We start from the raw sequence: 25,483 nt of genomic DNA on the forward strand, positions 1-25,483 counted from the left end.
TTTCCTATTCATCCAAAGTCCTGCTAGAAAACCAGAAGCACACATAGAAAAGTTTTAGTTGAAAAAGACCTTTAAGATCATCAGGTTTAACCATTAACCCAGCACTGCTAAGCCCACCACTAAGCCATGTCCCAAATTGCCACATCTACAAGTTTTTTAAACTGAGAAACGCAAGTACTTCCAGCTAACTTACTCTCTAGTAACATGGTCTGGATTATGAACTGTATGATATGCAATGGATTAAAAGAAAAAATCCCTAACCAAACCTTGCACCACACATTGTTTCACTATTAGAGTACTACAAATAATCACAGAGGAATCCACTATTTTCACTGTAAAATATTTCTGCCCAGTTTCTGCTGTGCTTTTGACTCCTGAAAACTGATAAAGTCTCACATGTGTAAACTTGAGCAGAACCTGCACATTCACATATTGAAGCACAAATGTTCAGTGGGAACAGTAGTCCTCTATTTTCATAAATAGACATTAATAAAGACCAATCAAGTATTACCTTTTACCACCTGGCATATTCATTCTTTAAGCATGAGAATCACAGCATATTCCCTTGCTACAGCACTAGCAACTTGCATCAGGCAGAGCAGCCCATCAACTGGGACCTGTTTCTGCTCTGCAACCCTCACATGATTTGCCGCCTACTCTTGGGTATGCTGGGTCCCAGAGTGAAAGCCAAGCAGCATAACACTGTAAATATATATTTGTGTGCATGTATACATATACATGTATGCTAAATACTCAGTACACATTACATACTTTGTACATTATGCACTATATCCCCCAAAACAGCCCTGCTCTGAGAGCAGCCCCCCAGAAAGAATGACCCCAGGTTGTGTTGCAGCCCCTCCCTGCTATATAAATAGATGCAGGGCTACAACATGATCCATATACACACGTATACCTCCTGCCATGTCTCTTCCCTGCAAAGCTGAGACTGTAAATCAAACGTGTATGCTCCATTCTAAAGTTTCTTCTAAACCACAGCATTTGTCAGATCTCTTTTACCTTCAACAAAGGTATTTGTTTAAAACTGAACCAGCCTTTCATTAAGTATTAAAACAGGTAACAGTTTCAGTAGATTCAGTCCTGCTTTAAAAAAACTATTATCCAAAAATTGGTGCAATACTGTTTAAACAAGAACCCTTAATTAAACTTACAGTCTCTTTGCTAACATGCTGTATTATTATATTAGGTTTGATTATAATGGGCAAAGCTCATCATTTTAAAATGAATCCATTTGCATTTGTAATTAGCACCAATTCTGAAAGAAGTTAGAACATTTCTCAAATTGAAGTTTAGGCCTTTACTATTTTTAATAAAAAACTAATTGTGATATTAGTTCAAATTACATAGATTGGACTGGAGAATAATAAATCAAACCAGGCTTGAAAATCAAGGTGGGAGTTAATTATGTGAGTTAATTTCCTTGACCTTGTCCTACAATATTATTGAGAGAAGAAAGTAAACAGAAAACACTACTCACCCACTGTCATACCATCCATGTAACGCTTGATGATATCAAAGGAATCTCTTAAATTTCCTTCTGTTATGTCAAATATGATATCTGCCTGGTTGGCCGGATATGTAGGTGTGATGGCACGAAGAAAAATAATCTCTGCGAAGAAAGAGGATCACAGAATGTACTGAGAAGTATTTGAAAACATCACTGAGGAACCCGATAAAATGTGATCCATAATGACTTGCCCTCAAAGCTGGTGGAGGACAGCCCCCTCCCCCCACCACTCTCAGTTTGTCCTTTAAAATGAAAAGAAAGAAGATCTGGGGGAAGGGAAGATTCAGACAGATTTATTTTCTCCTCCTGCACCATCCAAGAAGCCCTGAAGCCAAAACAGTATTACTTTTAGAGTCCAGAAAGACAACTTTTGGAAACCAGGCAGGTTTCCAAAGTCCCAGAGAGGACAACACTGAGAATCCACAGGGTGGGCAGGGGAGGGGGACCAAACATATAAACCCCTGAACTCTGATTCCATTATAGGCAGTTAAAATATTGCCATTACAAATTAGAGCCCTTTTGAGGGTGTACTGGAAAAAGGTTTTAGGTTTAAAAAACAGTATCTTAGCCCCTGGGGGGGGTGGGAGGGTGGTGGCAAGTATTATTACTCTCGTTATTATCCTTGCTCTACAGATGATGAAAATAAATCATGGAGATGTAAGAATTCACCCAAAGCCATGCACTGAATTACGGTTTAGGAGCATGTCCTGGCCTTCAGTCATACTCTCAGATTGCTAGGTCTCATTTGTTTTTATTAACTTGTAAGGGTGGACTAACGAGGGAACAGTTCGGGAAGCATCATGGGCCAAATCCTTAGCTCTGCTGCCAGTACACCTGGTAAAGCTGAAGGGGTGTGTAGGGGACAAGTGGCTATGGGGCATGCCTCCGCTTCCCGTGAGGTAGGGCCAGCCAAGGCCTGAAACTGGCCTGACGCTATCTGTAGCAGCTCTATACAGCTAAGTTATTGGTAGTTAAATTGCTCCTATACGAACAAGGACTGGGACGTCTCTTGCCCTACTTCTTTTGACTGGTACAGAAGTGAAGAAACAACTTTGGCTTTCATTTAGGACAAATTCATGACACAGAAAGGCTGAGACTCTGCATGCATCAGAAATGGAGATTTAGGTGCTTTAAAATCCCTTCCAAAATAATCTTCTTTCCTCTGCCACTTCTCTCTCTGTGTCTGTGCCGTACAGCAAATTGCTGAGGAGGTTCATCCTACAGAGAAGCAGGACTGCAAGCAGTAATCCCACCTATGGATGTATACACAATCCCAGTGAAGCTGCCAGAAAGTGAATACCAATGCCAAGCAGCAAAAATTGGCTCTCGATCTGTATGTATGTATGGGAACTAAGCAAAGTGAGTGTGATCCTTATGAAACTGCAGGACTTAAAATCTTGCAGGTGCTGCAGAGGCTGGAGGAACTAAAGAAATACAGATGTGCCCATGAGAGTGCAGCATCTGGGGCTGGAAAATTCACTTCAGATGACTGGACAGATACTCACTTGGATACTTTTTGAGAATCCTAGCTTAGAAACTTCCTGTCCAGCCCTTGAAATTTCCTTTCCTTTATTCTGTATTTTAGAAAACATACTTATTTATTTCATAAGTCAAAAATTAGCAAATCACAGTACTAGATAGCATATTCAATAGAATGTATTTTGTGATTAATGTTTCCATATAGGTAAAGGCTATATTTTTGGAACAAGTCACCTGTCAATAGAAAACAACAGACCACAAACAGATGAGAAGAATATAATGAGTAGCTACTTCCTATGGCAAAATCTGCAAGAAGGGAAAAAAAATGTCATGGGGCACATGGCTATTATGTGGGTAAATGTGGTACCTGGGAATTCAGGCTCAATATGTATTTCCTAGGAAGCTATGAGTTAGAGCTCTGAGTGACTTTCTCTGCCCCATAAAATTAAAACTCCTGGGTATCGAAGGTTTTAATTAAATGAATAGTACACTATAATTTGGACCTGTGCAAACATCTTACTGCACCGGTAGCAAGTCTGGCTTTAGGCAAGGATTTCCGGTGGAGGCTTTATATGTTGTAGTCTATTAAATGGAGCAAGGAACAAACCACTTACCTTCAGGTCTTGTAAATTCTCTGAACGTGGGCAGTGAAATGACAGTGTGGGAAATTGTGTGGACTGGATCCAACACACAGTTGACATCATTAGGTCGACAAGACTTAATGCAACGGATAGTATCTGTCTTTTCAAGTCTGACACTAAGAGAAATGAGAGAGAAATATGCATATATATTCTGAAAATTAATTACTTCTTCGTGTTTTGCAATCTGGGGAGCTAGAAACTATAATTGATTGAAGTGTTCATTCTTCACCTCAAAAGCTGAGACAAATGCAGATCATTGGAACTGCTAGACCACTGAAAAACTTGGCTCAGCTGAGTTGCGGTCAAACACCCATTAAATTCAGTTCTTCAACCCAGATATGTGAAAACAGGGAGAACTGTAGAGCATGAGAAGCCAAGATGCCATGTAAAATCTCTTCCAAAGTACAAACAAGACCAAACAATTAGGCCCAGATCTTCAGCTGCAGTGCGCTGGCATGGTCTCACCAATTTCAGTGAAGCTGCGCTTATTTGCACAAGCCTTTTTACACTCCATGTGATGCCAGCCACATAAACAAAAAACAATTCCCACTCTGGAAATCTGAAGGACCAACTTTCTTTCACGATTTTCAGTGCAAAAAGAGCCAGAAAAGCCTCTCTGAAGTTTTTTTGTTGGGGTTCTTTTTGTTTATTTGTTTTTCACATCCCCCTTTCCATTTAAACTGAGAAAACAGAGAGGAATGGAAACTGGGAGAGGAAAAAGGTTAACCACATTATTTAAAACCTCAAAGATTGAATTCTGAGTTTGGGGAAACGGTAAAGATCATTTCATATTCGATCTCAACCAGCTGCTCGTTCGTCCCTGAAAGTCTATTAAAAGTTAAATGATGACTTCTCACCCTTGTCCACTAGAGTGAATTTAAAGTCACTTACAGTTCAAGAACTTCACACAATACCCAGTCTGTGTTCATGAGAGATGAAAGGGCTATGCTGGGGCTTACAATGTGACTAAGCCCCACAAATGATCTCAACTTTGACCTGCCCATTTCTTCATATTTCTAAGTGGAAAAAAGAAAAGACTGCAGTGTCGGGGCGGGGAATTCAAAGATTAAAAGGAAGAAAAATTCACTGAGTAAAAGGGAAACAAAAATGGAAGCTTTAGTTTGCCAGATACCTCTAGAAACAAATGGATCTTACTCTTTTCAAAATGTGTTGCCCAAGTCCACACCTACAAGCCATCTTTTTTTCAGATGTTTAAAGGACTTTACGGCTCTATTCATACCAAATACATCACTGACTTCTTATTGCATGCTACCCACATTTGCTCACCAAAGAAAACAAAGCCAAACAAGCTGATATTGCATGAAGCTAAAATAAAGTAAAAGAGAAAACATGAACCAACATTAATGAAATTATGCTTTAATAGATGTGAACGGGCATAGTCCACAGGAAGGCGATGAAGCTGCCTTAATTTACACCAGCTGAGCCTCGCTTCTGATTTTTCACTCTGTAGTTGATATTTTGAGACTGGACAGGAGATGGAAGCCAGGAGAGACCTTTTACTTCCCACTGCTACCTGGGTACAAAATTTCATCTTTTCCTAGACATCCCACAGAGAACAGAATATGGCTTTCTGCTGAAATGCTTTGTGCTGGTCATTTCGGAACAAATTAATTAGGGATATATGGACATAATAGTCTGATCTACAGCAACAGATTCCATCCCCTTAAACTTCAGCTTCAAATTAAAAGAGGACTTCCAGCTAACTGACCCTCCTGTGTGTGAAATAAGGATCAGCTAAATTGCACAGGCTAGCTCCAGCATAATGTAGTGTATACAAAATACATAATAAATAGAATTGAAGCAAAATCTGCATCATTCATGTTTGTTTCCCTCTTCCCCCTTTTTCTTTTTTTTCCCTGGCTGCATATAGAGGAGTTTAGCAGACATTTACATCTATACAGCCATGCAAACAAACACTGCATCTTTCCTTAGGATCCTGCTGAGCTGGTGTCACAAGAGCCAAGTCAGACTGGTTTTACTTCCAACAACATGTTTAAAAATGACGGAAAAGTTCTTTAAATTTTTTTTTCTCTTTGCATTACATAATGCAAATAATAGCTATAGCATCCTCGAAAGATTTTAGGGACACCAATAAACAGTAACTTGCATAACTCACATTGGAACGTTATTACTAATGAGGTACTACTGGTACAATACATACAGCATCCTACATTTTCATAGCTGCATTTAGATAATAGGATTTATATGCAGAAACACTGGTGAGAGTGTCTGAAGCACTCAGCATTGGTCTGCCTTTGCTCCTTCCTAGAAAGAAAAAGGAGCTTTACTCTTGCCTTCAGCTGGAACAGAACTGGGCAAATAGAAACATTTCTGACATTCTCATCAAAAAGCCAGGAATTTAAGATGACGTTCTAAGACCTGCATTCATAATTCTAACTTTTGATTCACTGGAGTAAGGCATTCTGACATGAATTAGGTACCCTGCGTACAGAAACTGAGGATCACAATGATAACAAGTGATTTGTGTTAGTTCCTGACTAAAACTGGTTTCTAGATCAATCCAGCTTGTAACCATCCATGTTACAGACAATGTTTGTCAGATCTGGTTTTTTTGCACCGTTTTTCTCTCTTCTTATAGATCCCACAACTTTTTTTCTTTCTTGCATGCTCTGTCCATACTACTAAATTTGAGTTTATGCTTTCATTTTCTCCTGCCCAAATATTCATTCTCTTATGAGCAAATATTCATTCTCTTATCACCTTTCTTTTGATATCCCTACTAATTGCTTCAGCATATCCAAAATAATACTTTGTTCTCTCACTGCTTCAACATCCCATTTTTAGACAACTCCTGCAGTAATTTGACAACTAGCATCTATTTAAAATCCTGTTATTGGTTATTAATGATGTGCTCTGATCTTAAAATACCTTTTAATTTTATCCTTACACATCATCTTTACATTTGACCTTCTGATTAACTGATGTTTTCATTTCTGCTCATGTCCTTCTGTAGCAGGGACAGTGAGTGACAAAAGTTTCTTACTAAGTGCTGAAAAATGTCTTTCTTCAAATCTTTCCTTCAAGTTTTCCCCTCTAACAAAAATTGCAGCTCTGGAGCTCATGCCTCTTTGAGACCTTTTTCATTTAAAAGAGAAAAAAGTTAAGAAACAGCTCAGTTGCTCTGATTATTTTGCAAATAATCTTTTCCTGAATATGATTTTTCATTTCTTCTTGGGTCCTGGTTTAATTTATTTTTATATTCTCTCTTAGATTCAGTTAGTAAGTTCTTTGGTTCAGGAACTGTGATTTCATTTCCATTTGGAAAGAACCATGAACAAAAATGGCACTACATAATTTCATGCATGTTCTTTAATGTTCCAGCCACATTGCAACATTAAAGCATCTAATACAGGAGAATCTGAGCTCCATGTTCTTGAATTACTTGCTGAATGCAATTAATATAGTAACATTTTACAATACTGAGGGCCAAATTCTCACACTGCCTTCTTTTCCTGCCAAACAAATATATATTAATGCTTGCTAAAATGAAGTTTATTTTTGAATCTTTATCCTACTTAATTACAGTCTCATAATGAACTGGTAGCCAGAAGGCATCTATATACGAGCATCTTCTGTGGCGGTAAGAAACCCCATTAGTTCAAGCAGCATGGGCTTGTGCTTTCAATATTTAAAACTGGGATTCTATCCCCACTGGCAACTTCTGGCAGCTTTATAAGTATGTGTCAACAGACTTATTAAACATTGGCATTCCTCATGAGACTTGAACTCCTGTCAGCCAGCTGGGATAAACTTTGCCTTAGGGAACATGTAATACTCTGGCAGAGTGCTGCAATCATGCCCCAATCTAGTCCTTGGCTGATGATGAGCACAAGAGCCTGCAGCTTACAGCTAATAGAGTAATTCCTTGTGTTCAGGTGATTAAGGCTTGTGATCTTGGCTTAGAATGTTCTCAGTTTCTAACCTTGTACCTTTCCTGTGTCTTCTGCATTTATTTGGTGAACCATTCTTTTTTTGTTTTTTGTTTGTTTGTGCATTCACGTGGATTTTTCTTCATCTATGAACGACTATTCTGCTTATGTACCAGGCGGCAGAGATATCTGAGCCTAGGATCGTGTAAAGAACACTGACTTTTAGATCATACCTCTGGGACTGAGCTTTTAATATTTATCAATACAAAGACTGAAGAGTAAAATAAATCCTTTTCCAGCTCACAAAACAAAAGAACTCTGAAGAAATTCCAGTTGTATTTTCTACATTTTTCTTGATTGCATAGAGGTGAATGAAGAAACTTGTAGAAGTAAAGGAAAAAGGATTTGGATATTAGAATTCTGGCTTATCTTTCAGGACTGCTAGGGTTTGGTTGGGATTTTTTGGGTAGTGGTGGTGGGTAAAGTCTTTAAAATTAAATATTTATCAACTTTGATATGGAAGTTGGAGAGAGACCAGCTAAGTATCTTTTTCAAATGTTCCTATAGACACATCTCAGGATATTGCCTATGAAATAGAAAAGAGCTCTCTGCTAATAGCTGAATGCTGTTAGGAATTCCATTGCTGTTTTCCCAACATTAGATTTTCAGTTCAGCGAAAATTCCACAGAAAGGAAGATGAAAAATCTCAAAAATAAATGTTCTTTAGAAAAGATTCTCTTTTGTACCATCTTTAAAAGTTAGAACTGGGATCTGTACCTCACGGAAATCAGCACAAGCTCACTGGCTACAACAGAGCAATGATAACTAGTGCAGCTTGAAAATGTGGCTCCCCATTTTCAAAGCCACTTGTGTGTTTGGGCACCATGAGGTCCTAAGGGCCTAAGTTACACCCTTTTAATAGATTTTCAGAAAACGCACAGAAATTTGCCCCTGAAGTGACGAAGCTCTCTAAAGATGTCTCAGTTGAGACAGGTCAAATTATATACCTATTTTGTTTAAAAAATTTAGACCTAAACATATGCAGCTGTACATCACCAAATGAAACCAACCCCACTACTGTGTGAAGCAAATGAATTCTTTTCAGTCCTCAGTATGCTCAGGCAATAAGCTCTTGGACACCTGTTTCTGCTTTATAATGACACAGAGTACATTTAAGAGTCTCCCTAAAATGAGACGTTCAGTTATGGGGGAAAGTGGAGAACTGTAACGATGATGGCAAATAAAATGCAAGTGCAGCATGCAACAGATGAACTAAAACTTTATTAAAACTGGGAAATAAAAGCTACTTTTAAAAGAGAAAAGGTAGCCAATGATGCCTGTAAGTTAGGGATCAAAGCTGTGCAGAGACAAAGATAAAAAGTTTGGCAATAAATGTGTTGACAGTTCCATGGCGGAAAAGTTGCATTTGAATTGTCAGCAGAAGGTCTCTGGGCTCTGTGATTTGCCGCTGCATGACCACTATGCCACTGTGGTTGTTCACTTTTTTTGTGGTGAAAAACCCCTCCTGGTTCCCGCTGATGATGGACAGCAGAATTTTATCCCCAGGGACAGCATTGGAAGGGCCCATGCGGAAAATGTCGGTGGGTACTTGAATGTTGATAGGAAAAGAGAGGTGATAGTAGGTTATTCTCAGAGGCAGGCTCTGGCACTCCTTATTTTCATTACAAGGCAAGCGCTCACAGCGACTGCAAGAAAAGTGAGAACACAAGACAAGAGGAAGATTAGTGTACATTTAGCAAGCGTGATAGGAGAGCAAGGGCAGTGGGGGTGGGAAAAGATATCTTGATTTGCATACTGTATCCATTCTTCAGCCTGGCACCTCACTCTTACTGCAAATGGGCATTTATTAAGTAAAGACGAACTTTTCTGTAGCAGGTGCTTTTGGAGGAGCATTGCCATTTTCAGAAGTGCTGCCCTTTCTTTGCACGCACAGATGGACTGAGTCTGGCACCTCAGTGCGAGTGAGAGTTTATTTGCATCTAGATCAGCTAAGCTCTTCCCAGGAAGAACGCTGTCTCCCCCCTCCCTCTGTTTTATTCTTTTGTTGATTGGACATAATATTAAACTAAGGAAGAGATCCTAACTGGTTACTGAGTTGACTGTGTCCTACTTGGCATGTCTGGCTGGATTTTAAGACTGAGCAAAGTATTCTGAAAATCACAAAAATATAAAGGGTCAGTCTTTCTGAGGGAGAAGAGGCACTTTAGATACTGCACTATGTATGTTCATCATCTGACAGCATACATAGGAATGTAAAACTTATTTCCAACTTTGCCTGCATGTTAAGTTTTATCGACTTTGACTGAAAACCTTACTCCTCTTGATTTGGCACAGTATTCCTCTGTGCTACCAGGACAGCCAACATGAGTCAGTCTTAACACCCATCTAGGAAAGCACTGAAGCAAGATCCAACAGCTTGAAGTCTCCACCATGATGCTGGTGAGCAAGAAAGTTGCCCTTTGCTGTTTCTTTCCCTTATCACAAGACATTATGTTACAGTGAAAAAGTCAAGAGGACTAAGAAGAAATCTCCCATACAGGCTGAAAGTGAACAATGAACATCAGCACTAGAAATCATGATTTGCATGGAGAGAGCAGTCTCCTCCCTTTCTGTTACTGAGAACTGTGAAGTTTATCCAGTAGACTATGGCACAGACAGGTATGAGCATGAAAGTCACTGCTATTAAAGAATGTTATAGTCTACCAGCACATTAATAGAGATCTGACATGTCATGATACCTGATGGGTTCGAGAAGTGTTTGAAGAATTGCATACAAGGAGAGTTTATATGAATTTCATGTTAAAGATGCCCAGCACCACATTCAAGTTGTGGTGAACATCCTCTCAACAGGTGCATGGAAGTACAGATAGACATGATGATCTCACTTGGATATTGACTTTGCAAAATTTGGGAATGATGAGATTGTGCATTCAGCTCCAAACTTGCTTCAAGCACAACTATGACTCAATTACATTATGTATGAGAGCCTCTCCACTCAAAAGCAATATTAAGTTCACAGGCTGAGGCTTTAGAACCTGAACTATTTACTCACTCCTTCACTAACAAATGCTCTAGCATGAAAGCCTGGTTTGCTTCTTACTACCTCAAGGACATGTGAGTGCCCATTTCATTTATTTTGTTTTGACATATGAAATTGAGCTTCTATCAGGAGTATCTGGTATCAACAGAATTGTAGCTCATATGCAAACCCCACTTTGTTGCCAATGCATCGTGACCTGAATTCCAGGAACTTTTCATTATATGCAAAATAAGCACTTTCAAGAAGAGTAGTTAAAAGCACCCTCAGTTCTTCAGTTAATGTGTTCTATATTTTCTTTTAATACCACTTGCAAATGAAAGTACAAAGCAATTCTTTGAAGACTTAAATGCATTCTTAATTTTGTTCATCTGTGTAAAGAGCATGCACAAGTCTTCACAGGATGACCAGCTAATTAAGTGTGGATACTCCTGGAATATTTTCAGGTATAGCAAGTTCTGCATTCTTTTCTGAAATGTCATCAATATTTCCACTAAAAAGAATTACTTGGTTTTGCTGAAATCATGAAACAAGTCAAGATGGTTAATTTCTTAGTTGGAAATGTTTTCTTCATGTAAATCTTTTTGGAATCATGTACCTGCTCATGAGCATTTACATGCTCATAAAAATGCCCTGATTTATTCTTTTATAAATAAAATACATTTTATAATAATTAGATTTTTTAAGAGAACAGAACCCTAAAGCTTCCAGTTTCCTAATAACAACTTCTCAATCAGGACATTTTCCTGATTCATTTGTGGAGACAGATGTGCCTGCAGCTAGAAGCTAGAATTATTCAGAATTCATTATCTTTTATCATATTCTTTGGTGGTACACACGACACACTACACACTTCACTATAGTTTCAGTTACTATTCACTAATTGTTTCATCAAATAACCACAAAGGAGAGATAGCAAATATTATTGCTTTCAAGAACTGGAGTTCATTCTAGGGCCTTGCACCACAAAGGCAATAAACAGCATTTAAATCCCAGCGTACTCTTTAGACCTTATTTAAATGCTTCCCTTCAGTGGGCAGATGAAAATCATAAGGCAAGGGAATCCAACAACCTACGACTAGTGAGTAAGCAGCCCAAGATTCGGGATGCTCCTCCAGCTCCGTGGCATCCCAGGGTGGATGAGCTGGCCTCGCAGCCACCTTACCCTGCCACCACGCCGTGTCGCTGTGGGAGAGAGCACAGGGGGACCCAGCGAGAGAAGGGGAGCCTTGAGGAGGCAGCAGGATGCTACTAGAGAAACCCAACCCAGGGCCCAAGTAAAACACACACTGCTTTGCAGTGAGGTGGGATTATATGCATCTTTGCAAATGTTTGCAGTTAGGCACATGAGCTAGAAAAATAAGCACATGCTGCTGGTAAACACTTTTTCCTGAATTTGTTCCTGCTCACTCACTACTCTGTTCTCCTACATTTGATTTTATGGCTGAAATACTGGTTTTGAACTATTTCTCATAGTGTGAGTTTCATATAAAAAACACTGGTTACTCATACAGGAAAAGAAAACTATCAGAACTAGAGAGATCCCATCTTAGATAATGAATACAACATCTCCTAATGCAGAAATGAGGAGAAAATATTTTCTGCCTTCCCTCCTGCTGATTTCTGAGCCTTGGTTTTACTCGTTTATGCCCAAAAGAGTTGAGTGATATGCAACAACTCCTCATGTGCTGAAGAGACAGAACCTTTTACTAGCAGGATTTATGACCTCGTAATTTACTTCATACATGGAAAACATTTCAACATGCTGAACAACTAATCAAGCCTTATTACTAAACTATACACTACATATCTCTGAAATTCAACCCTATGGATTTCCAGAACTGTAATAACCTTCCAGACCTCCTAGAATATGCTCCATTACAATGGCCTTCACTCCTGCTATTGTTTGTTAGTCTGTATTTCTTTTCTGTAGGTTGCACCACACCTTGAGGCCCAGGTGAGTTATCAGCCAGGCTGCATCACCACATCATGGATCCCTACATTGATATTAATAGAGCAGCTATGTAGAGAAGGGGGATTTTGTCTTACACTAAAACTTAAAGGGAATGAAACCAGCTGATAGCTGGTTTTCACAGACATTTCTTAAGCAGAGGTGAATCTGGAGTTCCACGTCAGGCCGACACAGGAATACAATATTCAGCAGTACAGCAGACAGGACGGACAACCTTGCATGTCCCTCCTGTCTGGAGCTGGAAAATCTCAAGGAGTTTTCAAGCCATAGAAGACACAGAGGCTCAGATCTGCTAAATCAGAGGACAATTGTTTCTTGCTTTTTTTCCTAAATGACCAAAACAGCATATTACTCCCCATGCTTGTTCTTGGAAATGAGTGAACTGCTTTTGCTGAAATTTGCCAAAGCTTGAGTTTGAACCAGACACTTGGCATGTAAAATTTTAGCCATTGGTTATATTCTGGAAAAATTCTAAGCAGTTAAAAACAGGTCCCAGTAATGAAAAGTGACAGGTAATCTTAATAATACGCAGACATGTCTAGAATATATATTTCCCAATCCCGCTCACTGCAGCACACATTTCTGACACGCCGCCATAACCACTTCTTTATCTTTTCTGCTATTTTTCTTGGCTTAAATATTATAAATGTTAAGCTTCAGTGTCACATAAAGAGAATTTAATTGTTATGCAATTTGAAAACAAAAAGTGTTTGGCAAGGCAGTAGAGCAAGTTAAGTTCTATTGTGAGTAGATCTTAATTATCCTTGGAAAAACACCAAGCCTAAAGGCTGATCAAGGCCAAAAAAAAAAAAAAGGCAGAATTTAAGCAAAAGAGATAAGACCTTCAATAAAATTGTTACCACTAAGAATCAGGCCATGCCAGGTGCTTTGGTGGCCTCTGGGGAAGGTTACACAGGCTGTTTCCTCCTGAAGCTTAGTGTACCTATACAACACCCTGAGCTTTCAGCCTTTGACACAGGATGATTCTGCAATTACTTCACCAGAAGACAATCACCATTGCAACAGCCACCATGCAAAAGTCTCCGCTTTAAAGGTGTTAGGTAAGAAAACTTCTGGATCACTGAGGACTGTTATTTCTATATAAGAGTTTTCAGGAAAAATAAGAATGAACAAACTTGGATTTGTCGGATCGAGGCCTGTTAAATGATAGCTGTTCCAAAGAAAATATTGGAGAATAGGGTAAAAAATCCAACAAGGTGCCAACTGGATGGAATGGAATATGTGTTGTCTTTCTCATGATGTGCCAAGTTGGTGAAACTGGAATGTGTTTTAAATAAAAAGGAGAGGGAAATGGTATCTGTGTTAGATACGATAAGAAGCCAACTATTTTGATTTCAGAATCCTGGAACAAGGTTGGGTAAAAAAGTGATTTAATGTCATTATCATGCAAACCCTATTGGAGATATGCTCTCTATCACCTACGGTGGGTTATATATGCCAAAAAAGAAAAAAAAAAAGTAATTCAAGAATATGTAATTTCATTTGGATGTTAAAAGGGTGCTAAAGAGCTGTCTTATCAAACTGTTCCTCAGTGGGCACAAGGTAACACAATTCATAAACCCTGATTCTGGCATAGAATCATAGGATCATAAATAGTTTGGGTGGGAAAGAACCTTCATATCATCAAGTTTCAAGCCCCATGCCACGGGCAGGGACACCTCACCCTAGACCATGTCGTCCAAGCCTCTGTCCAACCTGGCCTTGACCCCTGCCAGAGACGGAACATTCACCACTTCTTTGGGCAGCCTGTTCCAGTGCCTCAGCCCTCTCACAGTAAAGGAGTTCTTCCTTATACCTAACCTAAACTTTCCCTGCTTAAGTTTAAACCCATGTTTAAGTTTAACAATGTTTAAATTTATACCATGTTGCTATAATACTCGTATACCAGCTAAGCATGACAGTACCCCTCTCCCCACTGAACTAACTTGAACATTTTGCAATAAAGATAATGAAGTCATATTCTCTTTGGTTTATGCAAACACATTTTTTATAACAAATTTAGTAACTGTCTGTAACTGTTGAGAGGGAAAAACCTAATAAATCCAGCAAGATAGTAACTCAAGGAATTAAAGTAATCAGAAATTTACTGAGCAGCTATGGGGTTTGCATCTGACTCATAGCCTAATTATAGCCCTAGCACATCAGAAGAATCTCTCCCTATGAGTCTGTTTGAGTTTGGCAGAGTAAGCCATTATAGGGCCCCAAAAACCCAGACACAGAAAAACAATTCACACATTCTACTACTTCCCCAAAACAGCCTTAACATCTCAAGTAGCCATTAATTTCAACATATGCATAAAAATATAGATCAGATAGAAGATGAAATGGAATGTGTGTGTATGATGCATGTTTTATAAACTGAACTTTGTAACTCAAGGATGTCCATAAGAGTAGAAATCTGCTAATTCTGCTTAGTAGCCCATTGTAAATGACTTTTTTTGAATTAGGATACAAATGAACATACAATATTACAAATAATGAGAACATCTGCATCACAAGGCACTGCTTGTTTAGTGATGTGACAAACTGATCTAAAATTCAATTACTATTAACACTTGTAAAAATACAAGCATATTTTATAAATATCTGGGTTTATACCAACTCACTCTATAGCGTTCTGATCAAATACATCTGTTTTGACACTTCTATGGCATTTCACAGATTAAGGTCTAAATGGGAACTAACTAATCCCCACAAAGTCCCTCTGATGATCAGAATTAGCTTCATTTTACAGAGGTGCCACAGAGAACTTGATTTGTGGGTATGGGTATATGGTGGGTATATGGACACTGACTGTGAAAAGCAATAGCGAGCTGATGACAAATGTGATTTGTCAGCTTTCCTCCCTAGCTGGTGGAGGAAACACTTACCTTGGTTGTGGGCCACATGTGGGGGACCATGGAGCAACCCTTGGAAGAATTGCTGGAGTACAGGGTGGCTATAAAGGGTGACCATAAAGCCACAGGGTGGGAGGAAAAGCAGCCATCTTCATCAGCATAAACTCTAGCTACAAGACTGAAATTTTGAAACAACTTCTCAACTTAGCACCATTTGATAAGTATAAATGAGCTGCCAGTTGTGTCTCCTCCCAAAGCTGTCACATATTTTCAACACCAGAATGCATAGACTTTCTTTGAGGTAAGTCAAGAGACACAAACATGATCTGAACCTAACATATCACCCTTCCTAGGGTTTCCAGCTTTTTTAGAAGAGCTAAAATGGTACTAAAAATAAGACATTCTTGCAATACTTTGAAACAGCACCTGTAAGATTTCAGAGAGGGACCTAAAAAGAACTCTTTCACTGTGTGCTAGTGAAATAGTGTAATAGTAAAGAAGGACTACATGTGAAAGAGAATAGGAGTCAGAATCTGAAGCTGAGTATCACCCTCCAAACAGGTTGCCTGCAATGTAGCCAGAAAGAGAACATCTGCTCATGGCTCTAGATATCATCACAATGCAAACCACTGGCACTTGGCTTTTTTTAAGGGGGATACCTTTTTCTTAGACTCAAACAGGAGCATGAGAAAGGGACCAATCCTGTGTTTGCAAAACATAGGGTAGGCCTACCAACAAAATACATATTTTTATGTGTACATGTTCTGTATTCAGTCGGCAGTGGCATGAGAGATCATGTCACCAAAAAACTGTTCAACCTTGAAAAAGAAAGCACTTACGTATCTCCTGACTTGCGATAATTTTCTGGACATTCCAAAGACAGACAGCGAAAGCCCCCCTGGATGTTAAAGCAGGTCTCATTGAAAGAGCAGTTATGGCTTTCTGCAACACACTCATCAATATCTGCAAAGGGAAAAAGGTGAATTAAACACGTGCTTTTCCTCTACTTTCCTCTACACCTGCAGGTGTCAGGTGATGGAAGTATCACATTAGGTACTAGAGAACATGGGGTGCAATTAAACATTATTACAGGACTGGAAGAAGAGGACAGAAGAACAAAAAAGAAGAAAACTAGCCCAAACAGCAGGCAAGAACAGGAAAAGGAAGAGCAGCAGTGCCACTAAGTGGACAAGACCTACATATTTGCTGAAATGCTTACAGCATGATACTTTCTTTTAATGGCTGAACTGTAACAAAGTGTATGAACTTTTCATAACATTCACAGTGGGAAACTTAATCTCCAGAATATTTTATAATTCTTTAATAATATTATAAAAAGTATTTCTAATTAATTGTATAGTTTACAACATAGATTTCCAGTATATTTATTATAAAATATGGTTTTCTTCAGATTTCAAGCTGATGTTTACTGCTTTACTGATAATGTTGTAGGTAAAGACAACTTTTTAAACATAAAAACTTGATAGACTTTTCAGAAGTCCACAACCCAATTAAGTCTTCCTGCAGTTACTGAACTCACCTTGGCAGTTGCGTGCATTGGGGGCCAACCTGTAGCCAGTGGAGGGACAAGTACATTGAAAGCTCCCAGGAATATTAATACATCGATAGGAACAGATATGCCCTCCAGTAGGTAAAGCACATTCGTCAATATCTGTAAAAAGAAAACTACTTTATTATGGATTCATGACATTCAACCAAGTGCACATGTACAGTGTTCCCTCTGCAAGCTTTGAAAGCAAGTTCATTATTTTAATTGCTGGGCAAGGAGAAAGATCATCAGATAGATGTGGCTCTAGTCAATATAAGGCTGTCAGGAATAAATGGAAGTGTAAAGAAAACTAAAAGCAACATAAGGGCCCAAGAAGTAAACTAAATGCATAAGAGCAAAGCACTTCACAGTGACGTATATCACAGTACTTTACAAAAGGGAGGGAGAGGAATAGTTTTATCCTTGTTCTTACAAAAAGAAAATTGAGATGAGGTGATCTGCCCTTGATCTTACTGTCTAGTAAGTCCTGTAGACCTAAATCCAAATTCTGGATCTTGTCCAGGAGATCACACCCAGATCCTCCTTGTATTTGAGGAGAACCTACTTACACAGTAGTTCAGAACCAGCCACAAAAAGAGGATATATAAAATATTACATAGTAATATTATATGTTACATATGTAAGACATGTGTTTGCATCTTCACTTGCTGAATACTAAAAATTCTGTTAGTTCCTAAGGGAAAAAAAACCCAAACCAAACTCAACCCAAACCAAACCAAAACCCAACACTACATTTCTGACAAGTTACAAAATTATGCAAGCTACAAATCAATGTAAACAAAAACTGACACCACACAAGCAGAAATACTTCTAAACTAGGACATTAAATACAGCTTCATAATTTCACAGGAAATACCAAAGAGAGTCAAATGCTAAAACGAAACAATTACAGGTACCTGGAATTGTTCATGTATGTTATGGTTAGAATACGAAATGGTCACTCATCTTCTATCTGCAAAACAGTAATACTTACCTTCACATGAAATCCCATCTATGTCACTGAGTTGAAAGCCACGGCGGCAGTAACACTGATAAGAGCCATACACATTGGCACACTCTTGACTACAGGGGCTGCTCTCACACTCATTTAAATCTGCAATGCAAAATTATATACCTGAGCCACAAACATCTTGCTGTATTCTTCATTCCTATTACAGGAATAAGACAAAAGTTTTGATGACAATTTTCTTTTTGTTTCATTAAAACAGGATGGGATGCATGTCACTGAGTAAGCTGGAAATAGGAGGCTTTGGGTGTATTATGCTCAACAGGGTCTTGCAGTATAGGCTCATCTGCACTGTGCTGTTCAAGGTGTATGACTTGGAGGTAGTTTTCAAGACCACACTTGCATTTTTCTATCTAGATATCAGCAAGGCTGGTTTTAAAGGTCTTGAATCCAACCTAGTTGGATCACCCTTCAAAATGCAGTAAATGCAGGCCCACACATCTCTGCATGATCCAGCCTAAGGGCAATGTATTTGAACTGTGGGCTACAGTGGCCTTGATTAACAGCATTCATGTAATTGGAGATAACACACTGGGTTGATTTCTCATGCCATTCCAGTGCAGTCCTCCAAGCTAAAATCATTTGGAAACAGCTAAAGAGCAGTAAGTTGCATCTCACACTGTGTAGCCAGAGCATATGACAGCCGTACCTTCACATGACCTGCCATCAGCTGAAAGTTTGAATCCCATGGTGCAAGTGCAGTAATAAGAACCAGGAGTATTCTCACACTTGTGAGCACAAAGGCGGCCTGGGTAGCGTCTGCATTCATTGATATCTGCAATTATATATAGAAGTCTAGATATATATTGGCTGGCTTCACTGCAGTAGTAGTCTGTACAAGAATGCGGTCATAAAAGCTTGATTCTTATTTTCCAGATCTAAATTTCATTTAGAAGCACCTCCGTGCATAACTGAATTAGATCTATAAAGAAGATAGTTGCTTTGATCTTCCAAAGGAATGTTTCTCTGTAGGTGCATATAAAAATATCACAGAAAGCAATTACACACATTCTCATAATCTTACCTTTTAATAGGATAACAGATAACATGCTGACAATACTAATACACCTTCCTTTGAAGTATCAGCAGCTCTTTAACGTGGTATTACATTTATACAAATAATATAGTAGTCAATTTTGCATTCCGATGGAAGAGGTTATGCAGAGAGCAGCAGCATTCTTTACACAGGATCATTTTTTAAAAACACCATGGCTGCATTTATTTAAGTAGATAGGTGCAACTTACCAATGCAAGTTCTACTGATGACATCAAAAGAGTAGCCAGTTTTGCACTCACAACGGTAATTGCCTGGGGCATTTATACAAACATGTCCTTCTCCACAAGGCTGATTAGAGGATGAGCACTCATCCACATCTAAAAAAACAAGCAAAGTGATTGAAAGTATTCTTCTGAGCATGAAAGTTGAGAGAAGAGCAACATGTTTAGATATTCCTGTTTTCCTTGCAGTTCTTTGACATAAGCCGTTTACAAAAATTGAAAACACATGCAAAAATACCTCACTTTGCAAAAGTCACCTTAGTTACAAGCCACCCAAAGGCTTTCAACACTACTTAAATGGCTTCCATGAGACATCAAGTGGGCCTTGTGTTATACTTCTATTTATTGAGAAGACCACACAGCATTGTTCCAATACATTAATATAGTCACAGACAATAACATATCTTTGGGGGTGATTATTATTTCTCCTCTTCTCAGAATATAGGGTTTCGTGAGTTATTTGAAGTCAGAAAGTAGACACTTGTCATTCTTCACTTGTTAGGACTTCCACGAGGGAAAGGACTGGATCAAGAACTGACTGTGGGAATGTGAAAAATTTGGCCAAAGTTCAAGAAACTGGTAAACATAAATGATAGATTTATTTATTTTTTTCAAACTGTGTTTTCCTCCTAACTTACTTACCTACGCATCTTGTTCCATCTTCGTTGAGATGATAACCTCGGCCACAGCTGGGTGACATTCGCTGGCAGGTATATGAGCCATCAGTGTTAATACATATCTGTCCAGCTGGGCATGGCATGTTGGTGCTCAGGCATTCGTTGATATCTAAAAGAGCACAATAAGTTAGTGTAACTATCTGCTGTCTGAAGATGTTCAAGTTAAGATGCTTTCCTTACATAATTCCTCAGATTTTTAAAAGTTCTGCCCATGGGAGAATACAACTATTCATGTCATTTAGCTTCACTGATATAAGGCTTCCAGGGTGAAAATCAGGAGAGGTATGAGCGGCCCAAATCTCACCAAAAAGCAGTGGCAATTAGGTATAGAATTTTTATTTGTTTAAAAGCATTTGAAGGTCTCCCCTAAACAATACGAAGAGATAACCAACAATTCAGTTCACCAGCTCAACCAGTTACACTGCAGTCTGTGGGTTGTGGATCCCAGTGAATGAGCTATTTGGTAGTATGTGCTCATATATGTAGTAGCTGACTCTATTTTTCCAGAGAGATAAACTACTACTCACAGGTATTCACCATGAATAGCTTACTTTGTCATAGGATAAGTTGTCCATGTAAACACGTAAGAATGTGAATAGCTTATTTATGTTACTACAAGACTATGCAACCCTCTTCCATCTCTCAAATGTATGCCCATTTTTTTACTAACTAGATACTGTATCACTTTGTGACAAAGAAAACTTTTGCCTGGTAAGAACCCACTGTAAAATAAAATCTCAGAAAATGTAATAAGACTAAGCTGTGTTAGAGTATAATCTGTGTGGTGTATCCAGCCAAGATGGTAAGGAACCCATTGTTACGCAAGGTTAGCACGTGCTATTAGTTTGGGGGAAAACAGTTTCAGAGCCAGGAATCAGTGGCTGCAGAGATACTGAGGCTATCTGGAAATGTTAATGTAACTAAGACCTGAGAGTTTGTAGGAGTAGCACTGCTTGTGAGTGTTTGGGTTTGCATCCCATAACCTTCAGCAATGTCCAGCTTCATGCAAATACTTCTTTACCTAACATTTTCCTGTTTCACTGGGATATTATCATAATTTTACACAGTGGTACTGTTAGCTGTTGAAGAGCTACTGCTTTCTAGTTTGCATGGTATAGTATTAAGTACAGCATCCAGCTTGCAAAACGTTGGCTGCCAGACATGGAGAAGGCAACCTGGTATAATGAGAAACATTTGAGCCAACCCTCTCCCAGCTCACTGAAGTGTAAAACTTTCAAATTACAGAGACACTGAAAAGACAGGAAGGTTTTCATACTTTTTCCCTTCAGTACCACATAGGGTAGCATCTGATTCACATTTGAATCAGCCTCTGAAATTGTTTTGGTATATATTTTGAGCAAATGCATTTTAGGAGACATAACTTTTGCTGCTACAAACTGGCATGTCTGTGAAGGCAAACTAACTACAAATTGCCATGGACCTGATGGCAGATACATTTTTTGTATGGCAGATACACTTTTCCAAAGGGTTTGCTGTGCACAAGCACTTCATTTTAAAGGCTGCAATTTTGTTTTCAGTCTCAGTGTTTCCAGTGTCAGATTTCGGCACTACAGGGTATGATATGGTCAGGAGAACGAGGGGTTGACAATGAGCTAGACTTGGCAGCTGCTGCCGCTCAGCCAGTTCCACAAGTCCAAGACATGCTATGCCGATGGGGGAATTCAAAGTTAAGTTGAGACTTGAAAATACTACTCAAGGGAATAACTGATAGATTTGTAGGTCACATTAGACAATTCCATTTAGAGCCTGCTGGAAACCACTAACATAAACATTATAATTGTTTTGTAGGAGTCTTGGAAACAAGGCATTAACTTGACAGATTGCAATCAGTCTTTAAAATAAAACTCCTCAGTGTGTCACAACTGGCCCTTCATTCTCACAGACAGTGAGGTTCTTGATAAGCTGTAACTAATGGAGGACAGGTCTGGAAAGACCTACATACCTGTAAAACCATGCATACTAATATCAACAAAGTGTGTTAAGAGGATGTCATAAATTACAGCTTTTTATACTAAGTTTTTGTTAAAAGCTTTTGGATAGAGGGAAAACATTTTGCAAAATTTTTGTTTCAAATAAAATACCCCAAAACTTCAGGAAAATGTTCAAGTGTAGGTAAGTGCCTTAGGTAACCAAATCTCATTAAAAATAGAGATCTAGTACTTAAGTCTTATTTGAATTATTTTCATCTGTAAATCTGACATGTAAGACCAAGCCTTCCTTTAAAATAGCAGAAAAAACACATAGAGCAATGCATACGTGCATGAAGAATGACTTGAGAAGCTCAGAACTTGCTGAAACTACACTTAGCTCATAGGCAACACTTAAGTATTCACCAAGATAAGAATATCTTACCAATACAGTTGCCTAGCGCATCTTGTATAAACCCATTCATGCACTGTAGCTTGGGTCGGCAACGGAAAGATCCTGGAGTATTCTGACAGATAAAATCGGGGGGGCAGTTATGAGTACCAGTCTCACATTCGTCAATATCTGGTACATCACAAAAAAAAATATTGTTAGCAGGAGTTTGACAGAAGCTTTTTCATCACATTTGAAACATAAGACATAGTTAAAGACGTCAAATAGATTTACTCCCCGTGTACCTCCATGCAGTTCAATTCAGTGACCCAAGATTAATCTGACCTACTGCCTCAAACAGAATCACAGTAAAACCAAACAGAATAAGTTAAGATTTTTTATTATTTCATTATTAACATTAAATATAGGGAGGGTCTGCGTGCTTATTATGCTTTACAAATTTAGTTCTCACAACTAAATGATTCAAAATCATTATAGAGCACCTGAAGCATCATGTTCAGCAGTGTTCAACCTTGATTCAGCAGTGTGCTCAGCTTAAGTCAGCAATATTTAGTAATATGTCCAAGTGCAATTTAAATTTTAACCTCAGATCCAATGCAGATGTTAATTTCTTTCATAAGGAAATTAATTGGCCTAGATTCTCGTCCATATTAAGGCTTGCAATATCCTTGTGTTATTGTGCTTTTAAATGCACATAAATACCTTTTCAATTTAATATTCCAGTTCAGAATTGACATTAAATATTTGTGAATAAAATATGGTTCAGATAATGGAGACAAGGGCTAGTGAATGTAACACTATCCACATAAAAGCAACTAAAATTTAATGTTTGCCACCTAGCAATAGGATGAAATCTCCTAAAGCTATTAAAATACAGAAACTTTCCACAAATAGGATGCCTCAGCTTTTCCACTCATGCAGTTGACATAACAGGAGAATGCCCCTGTTTATCCCTCGAGCTTTGTGAGACTTAATGATCGTGGAGCCCATTTTAAGTTTATGATGGATTAATGTTAAATCGAGTTCAGCAGGTTAATGGTTGGACTCAATGATCTTAGAGGTCTTTTCCTAACTATATTATTCTACAAGTCTATGTTGCACAACTCAGTCATTTTGCTTGGTATTTAAAAATTATACCTAAAGATTATTAATTTTCTATTTTCATTGCTATTATTATAACATCAATAATTAGCATTCTTAAAAGATCTTTTCCAGATAAGAAATTTCTAACGTTAATAGCGTTCATAATTAACTATCTCTACTCCTGTTATTTCAGAAGAGAAAGATAGGTAATACTTGCAGGTAAGGTATTCACTGGCCTAAATCTGATGCCATTTAAATCAGCAGAAATTTTACTTCAAAAGGATCAAAGTTAGACCCTGATACTTTGAAAAACATTGCCTGCATATTATGCAGGTTTTAATTGGAGTAAGCTTTTTTTAGTCTATCTATTATTCATCACTGCCCAGTTCCTACAGTATAACCTCACCCATAATTTTGCTTGAGTTAATTTACTCAGTGGAATGAATTTGTCTGTTCTAGGGTCTGGGGGGAACAGACTTTTGCATAGTGTAAACCTACTCCACATCAAATGGAATCTGCTGCTAATTTAATAATAATTTCTGCAAAGTCAGGTGCAGTTACGAATGCATGTAACAGCATACTTTGAGCTAGATGCAACTTGAAATCAGTCATTTCTTAAGTTAAAAAAAAAAGACTATTACACTTGTGTTCACAAATAACTAGTCAAAAACAGTATTTGTGACCTTTTTTAATTTTATATCCTTAAAAATATTGTGATTAAGAAATTGATTGCTTTGTAACAAATTTAAACCTCCTGAGGATAAAGGCTTACTTTTTTTAAAAAGATGCATCTAGCTTTTCAAATTGAATCACCTTGTCACTCCACTTGCCACACTTCATTTAACACTTCAAAGTGTGCAAACTTGATTCTTTCAGGTGAAACTAAACTATTAGACATGGTCCAGAAGCAGGACTTAGATGCTCCACTCATTAACAAGAAACTAATTCACAGGACAGGACTAGAGCTAGACAGAAGTAAACATCAGTAAAACACACAGTGTGAGTGCTGGGCCTTCAAAATCAAGTGTTTCCCCTCTCAGACCAGTCACTATTGCACAACACAAATTGCCAGTGTAAAATAAATGTAATTATCTTTCCTGGAAATCTCTGTAGTAGTCCACAGACAGCCTGATCTGGTATCTGCAAGGCAACAGGTGGTAAACTACTGTTCCAGAAGAACTAGCACTGCCTGTGTGTCCCTGTGCAACTATGGCTCACACCTGATTACCAAAAGTAAAAGAGCATGACATGATGATGTACTTATTTTTTTACCAAAGTCTGAAAAATCTGTTTCTGTGAGCAGGACGTACCTTTGCAACGATTGTCATCTGTAAGTTCATAGCCAGTTCCACAGCTCGTGTCTCGCTGACAGCGAAAGGATCCTAATGTATTGACACAGGTTTGTCCAATCCCACAGCTGTGTGTCCCAGTGATACACTCATTAATATCTACAATATGAAAAATTATTGGGGTGGGAGGGAGAGGGCAAAGAAGTGTGAATAAGAAACATTAAATCATTTGGAATCCACATATATATGTAAAAGTTTTCTTTTTTGTGTTTCACAGTAAGTTAATCTTCAATACCTGACCTGATCAATCATCAATATTTGTTTTATATTCTGAAGTTTGTATCTGACCTACTTACCTAAACTCCCTTTTCAGTCAATGACAGAAAAAGGCACTCCTGATAAGTAATGCTTGTCATCCTAGAATAGCTATGCAGAACAGGCAAGATGAATTGTGCCCTGCAAGTGCTTCTCTCTCCGTTAGCAACAAAAGGAGTCTAGGCTGATATTTGCTCAGAAGCAAATATCTACATTGCACATGTCTGAAGTCAAATGCAATGACCCCTATCCCAGCCCATTTAACTTCGTATGCCTTCAGTTCTTCTGGGAGACACTTAATCCTTACCCTTGACTCCTCCTATGCCACACATGATATCCAAAACTTTAATCCTTTCTGTCAGTTGTATCCTTAACAAGGTGCAGAATCCTACTCCATCTGCCTTATCAATTACTATCTACTATTACAAAGGAGAACAGGTATTTTATTTTGGTTTTATTCATAACAATAAATTCAAAC

The 25,483-nt window shown here is 38.4% G+C and overlaps 1 protein-coding gene across 3 annotated transcripts in view; it reads right to left on the bottom strand.

Moving 5' to 3' along the window:
• FBLN1 (fibulin 1) overlaps positions 1-25,483 on the bottom strand; it is an 81,239-nt gene that overhangs the window by 19,901 nt on the left and 35,855 nt on the right. For 2 of the 3 annotated variants that reach the window (XM_061358867.1, XM_061358879.1), the window contains exons 7-16: positions 24,712-24,849; positions 22,352-22,489; positions 19,944-20,087; positions 19,269-19,397; positions 18,673-18,798; positions 17,991-18,110; positions 16,988-17,119; positions 16,287-16,410; positions 3,622-3,764; positions 1,499-1,630 (exon numbers count right to left, since the gene is read on the bottom strand). In XM_061358867.1, coding sequence (XP_061214851.1) covers positions 1,499-1,630; positions 3,622-3,764; positions 16,287-16,410; positions 16,988-17,119; positions 17,991-18,110; positions 18,673-18,798; positions 19,269-19,397; positions 19,944-20,087; positions 22,352-22,489; positions 24,712-24,849 — 1,326 coding nt within the window. Of the gene's footprint in view, positions 1-1,498; positions 1,631-3,621; positions 3,765-8,818; positions 9,266-16,286; positions 16,411-16,987; positions 17,120-17,990; positions 18,111-18,672; positions 18,799-19,268; positions 19,398-19,943; positions 20,088-22,351; positions 22,490-24,711; positions 24,850-25,483 lie in introns of those variants that run through there. The other variant, XM_061358873.1, reaches the window with a different exon arrangement.

This window comes from Neopsephotus bourkii, unplaced genomic scaffold, assembly GCF_033783945.1.
Source record: "Neopsephotus bourkii isolate Nb327-2 ecotype Australia unplaced genomic scaffold, CSIRO-AGI_Nbou_v1 NB_107, whole genome shotgun sequence".
Classification (NCBI taxonomy): domain Eukaryota; kingdom Metazoa; phylum Chordata; class Aves; order Psittaciformes; family Psittacidae; genus Neopsephotus; species Neopsephotus bourkii.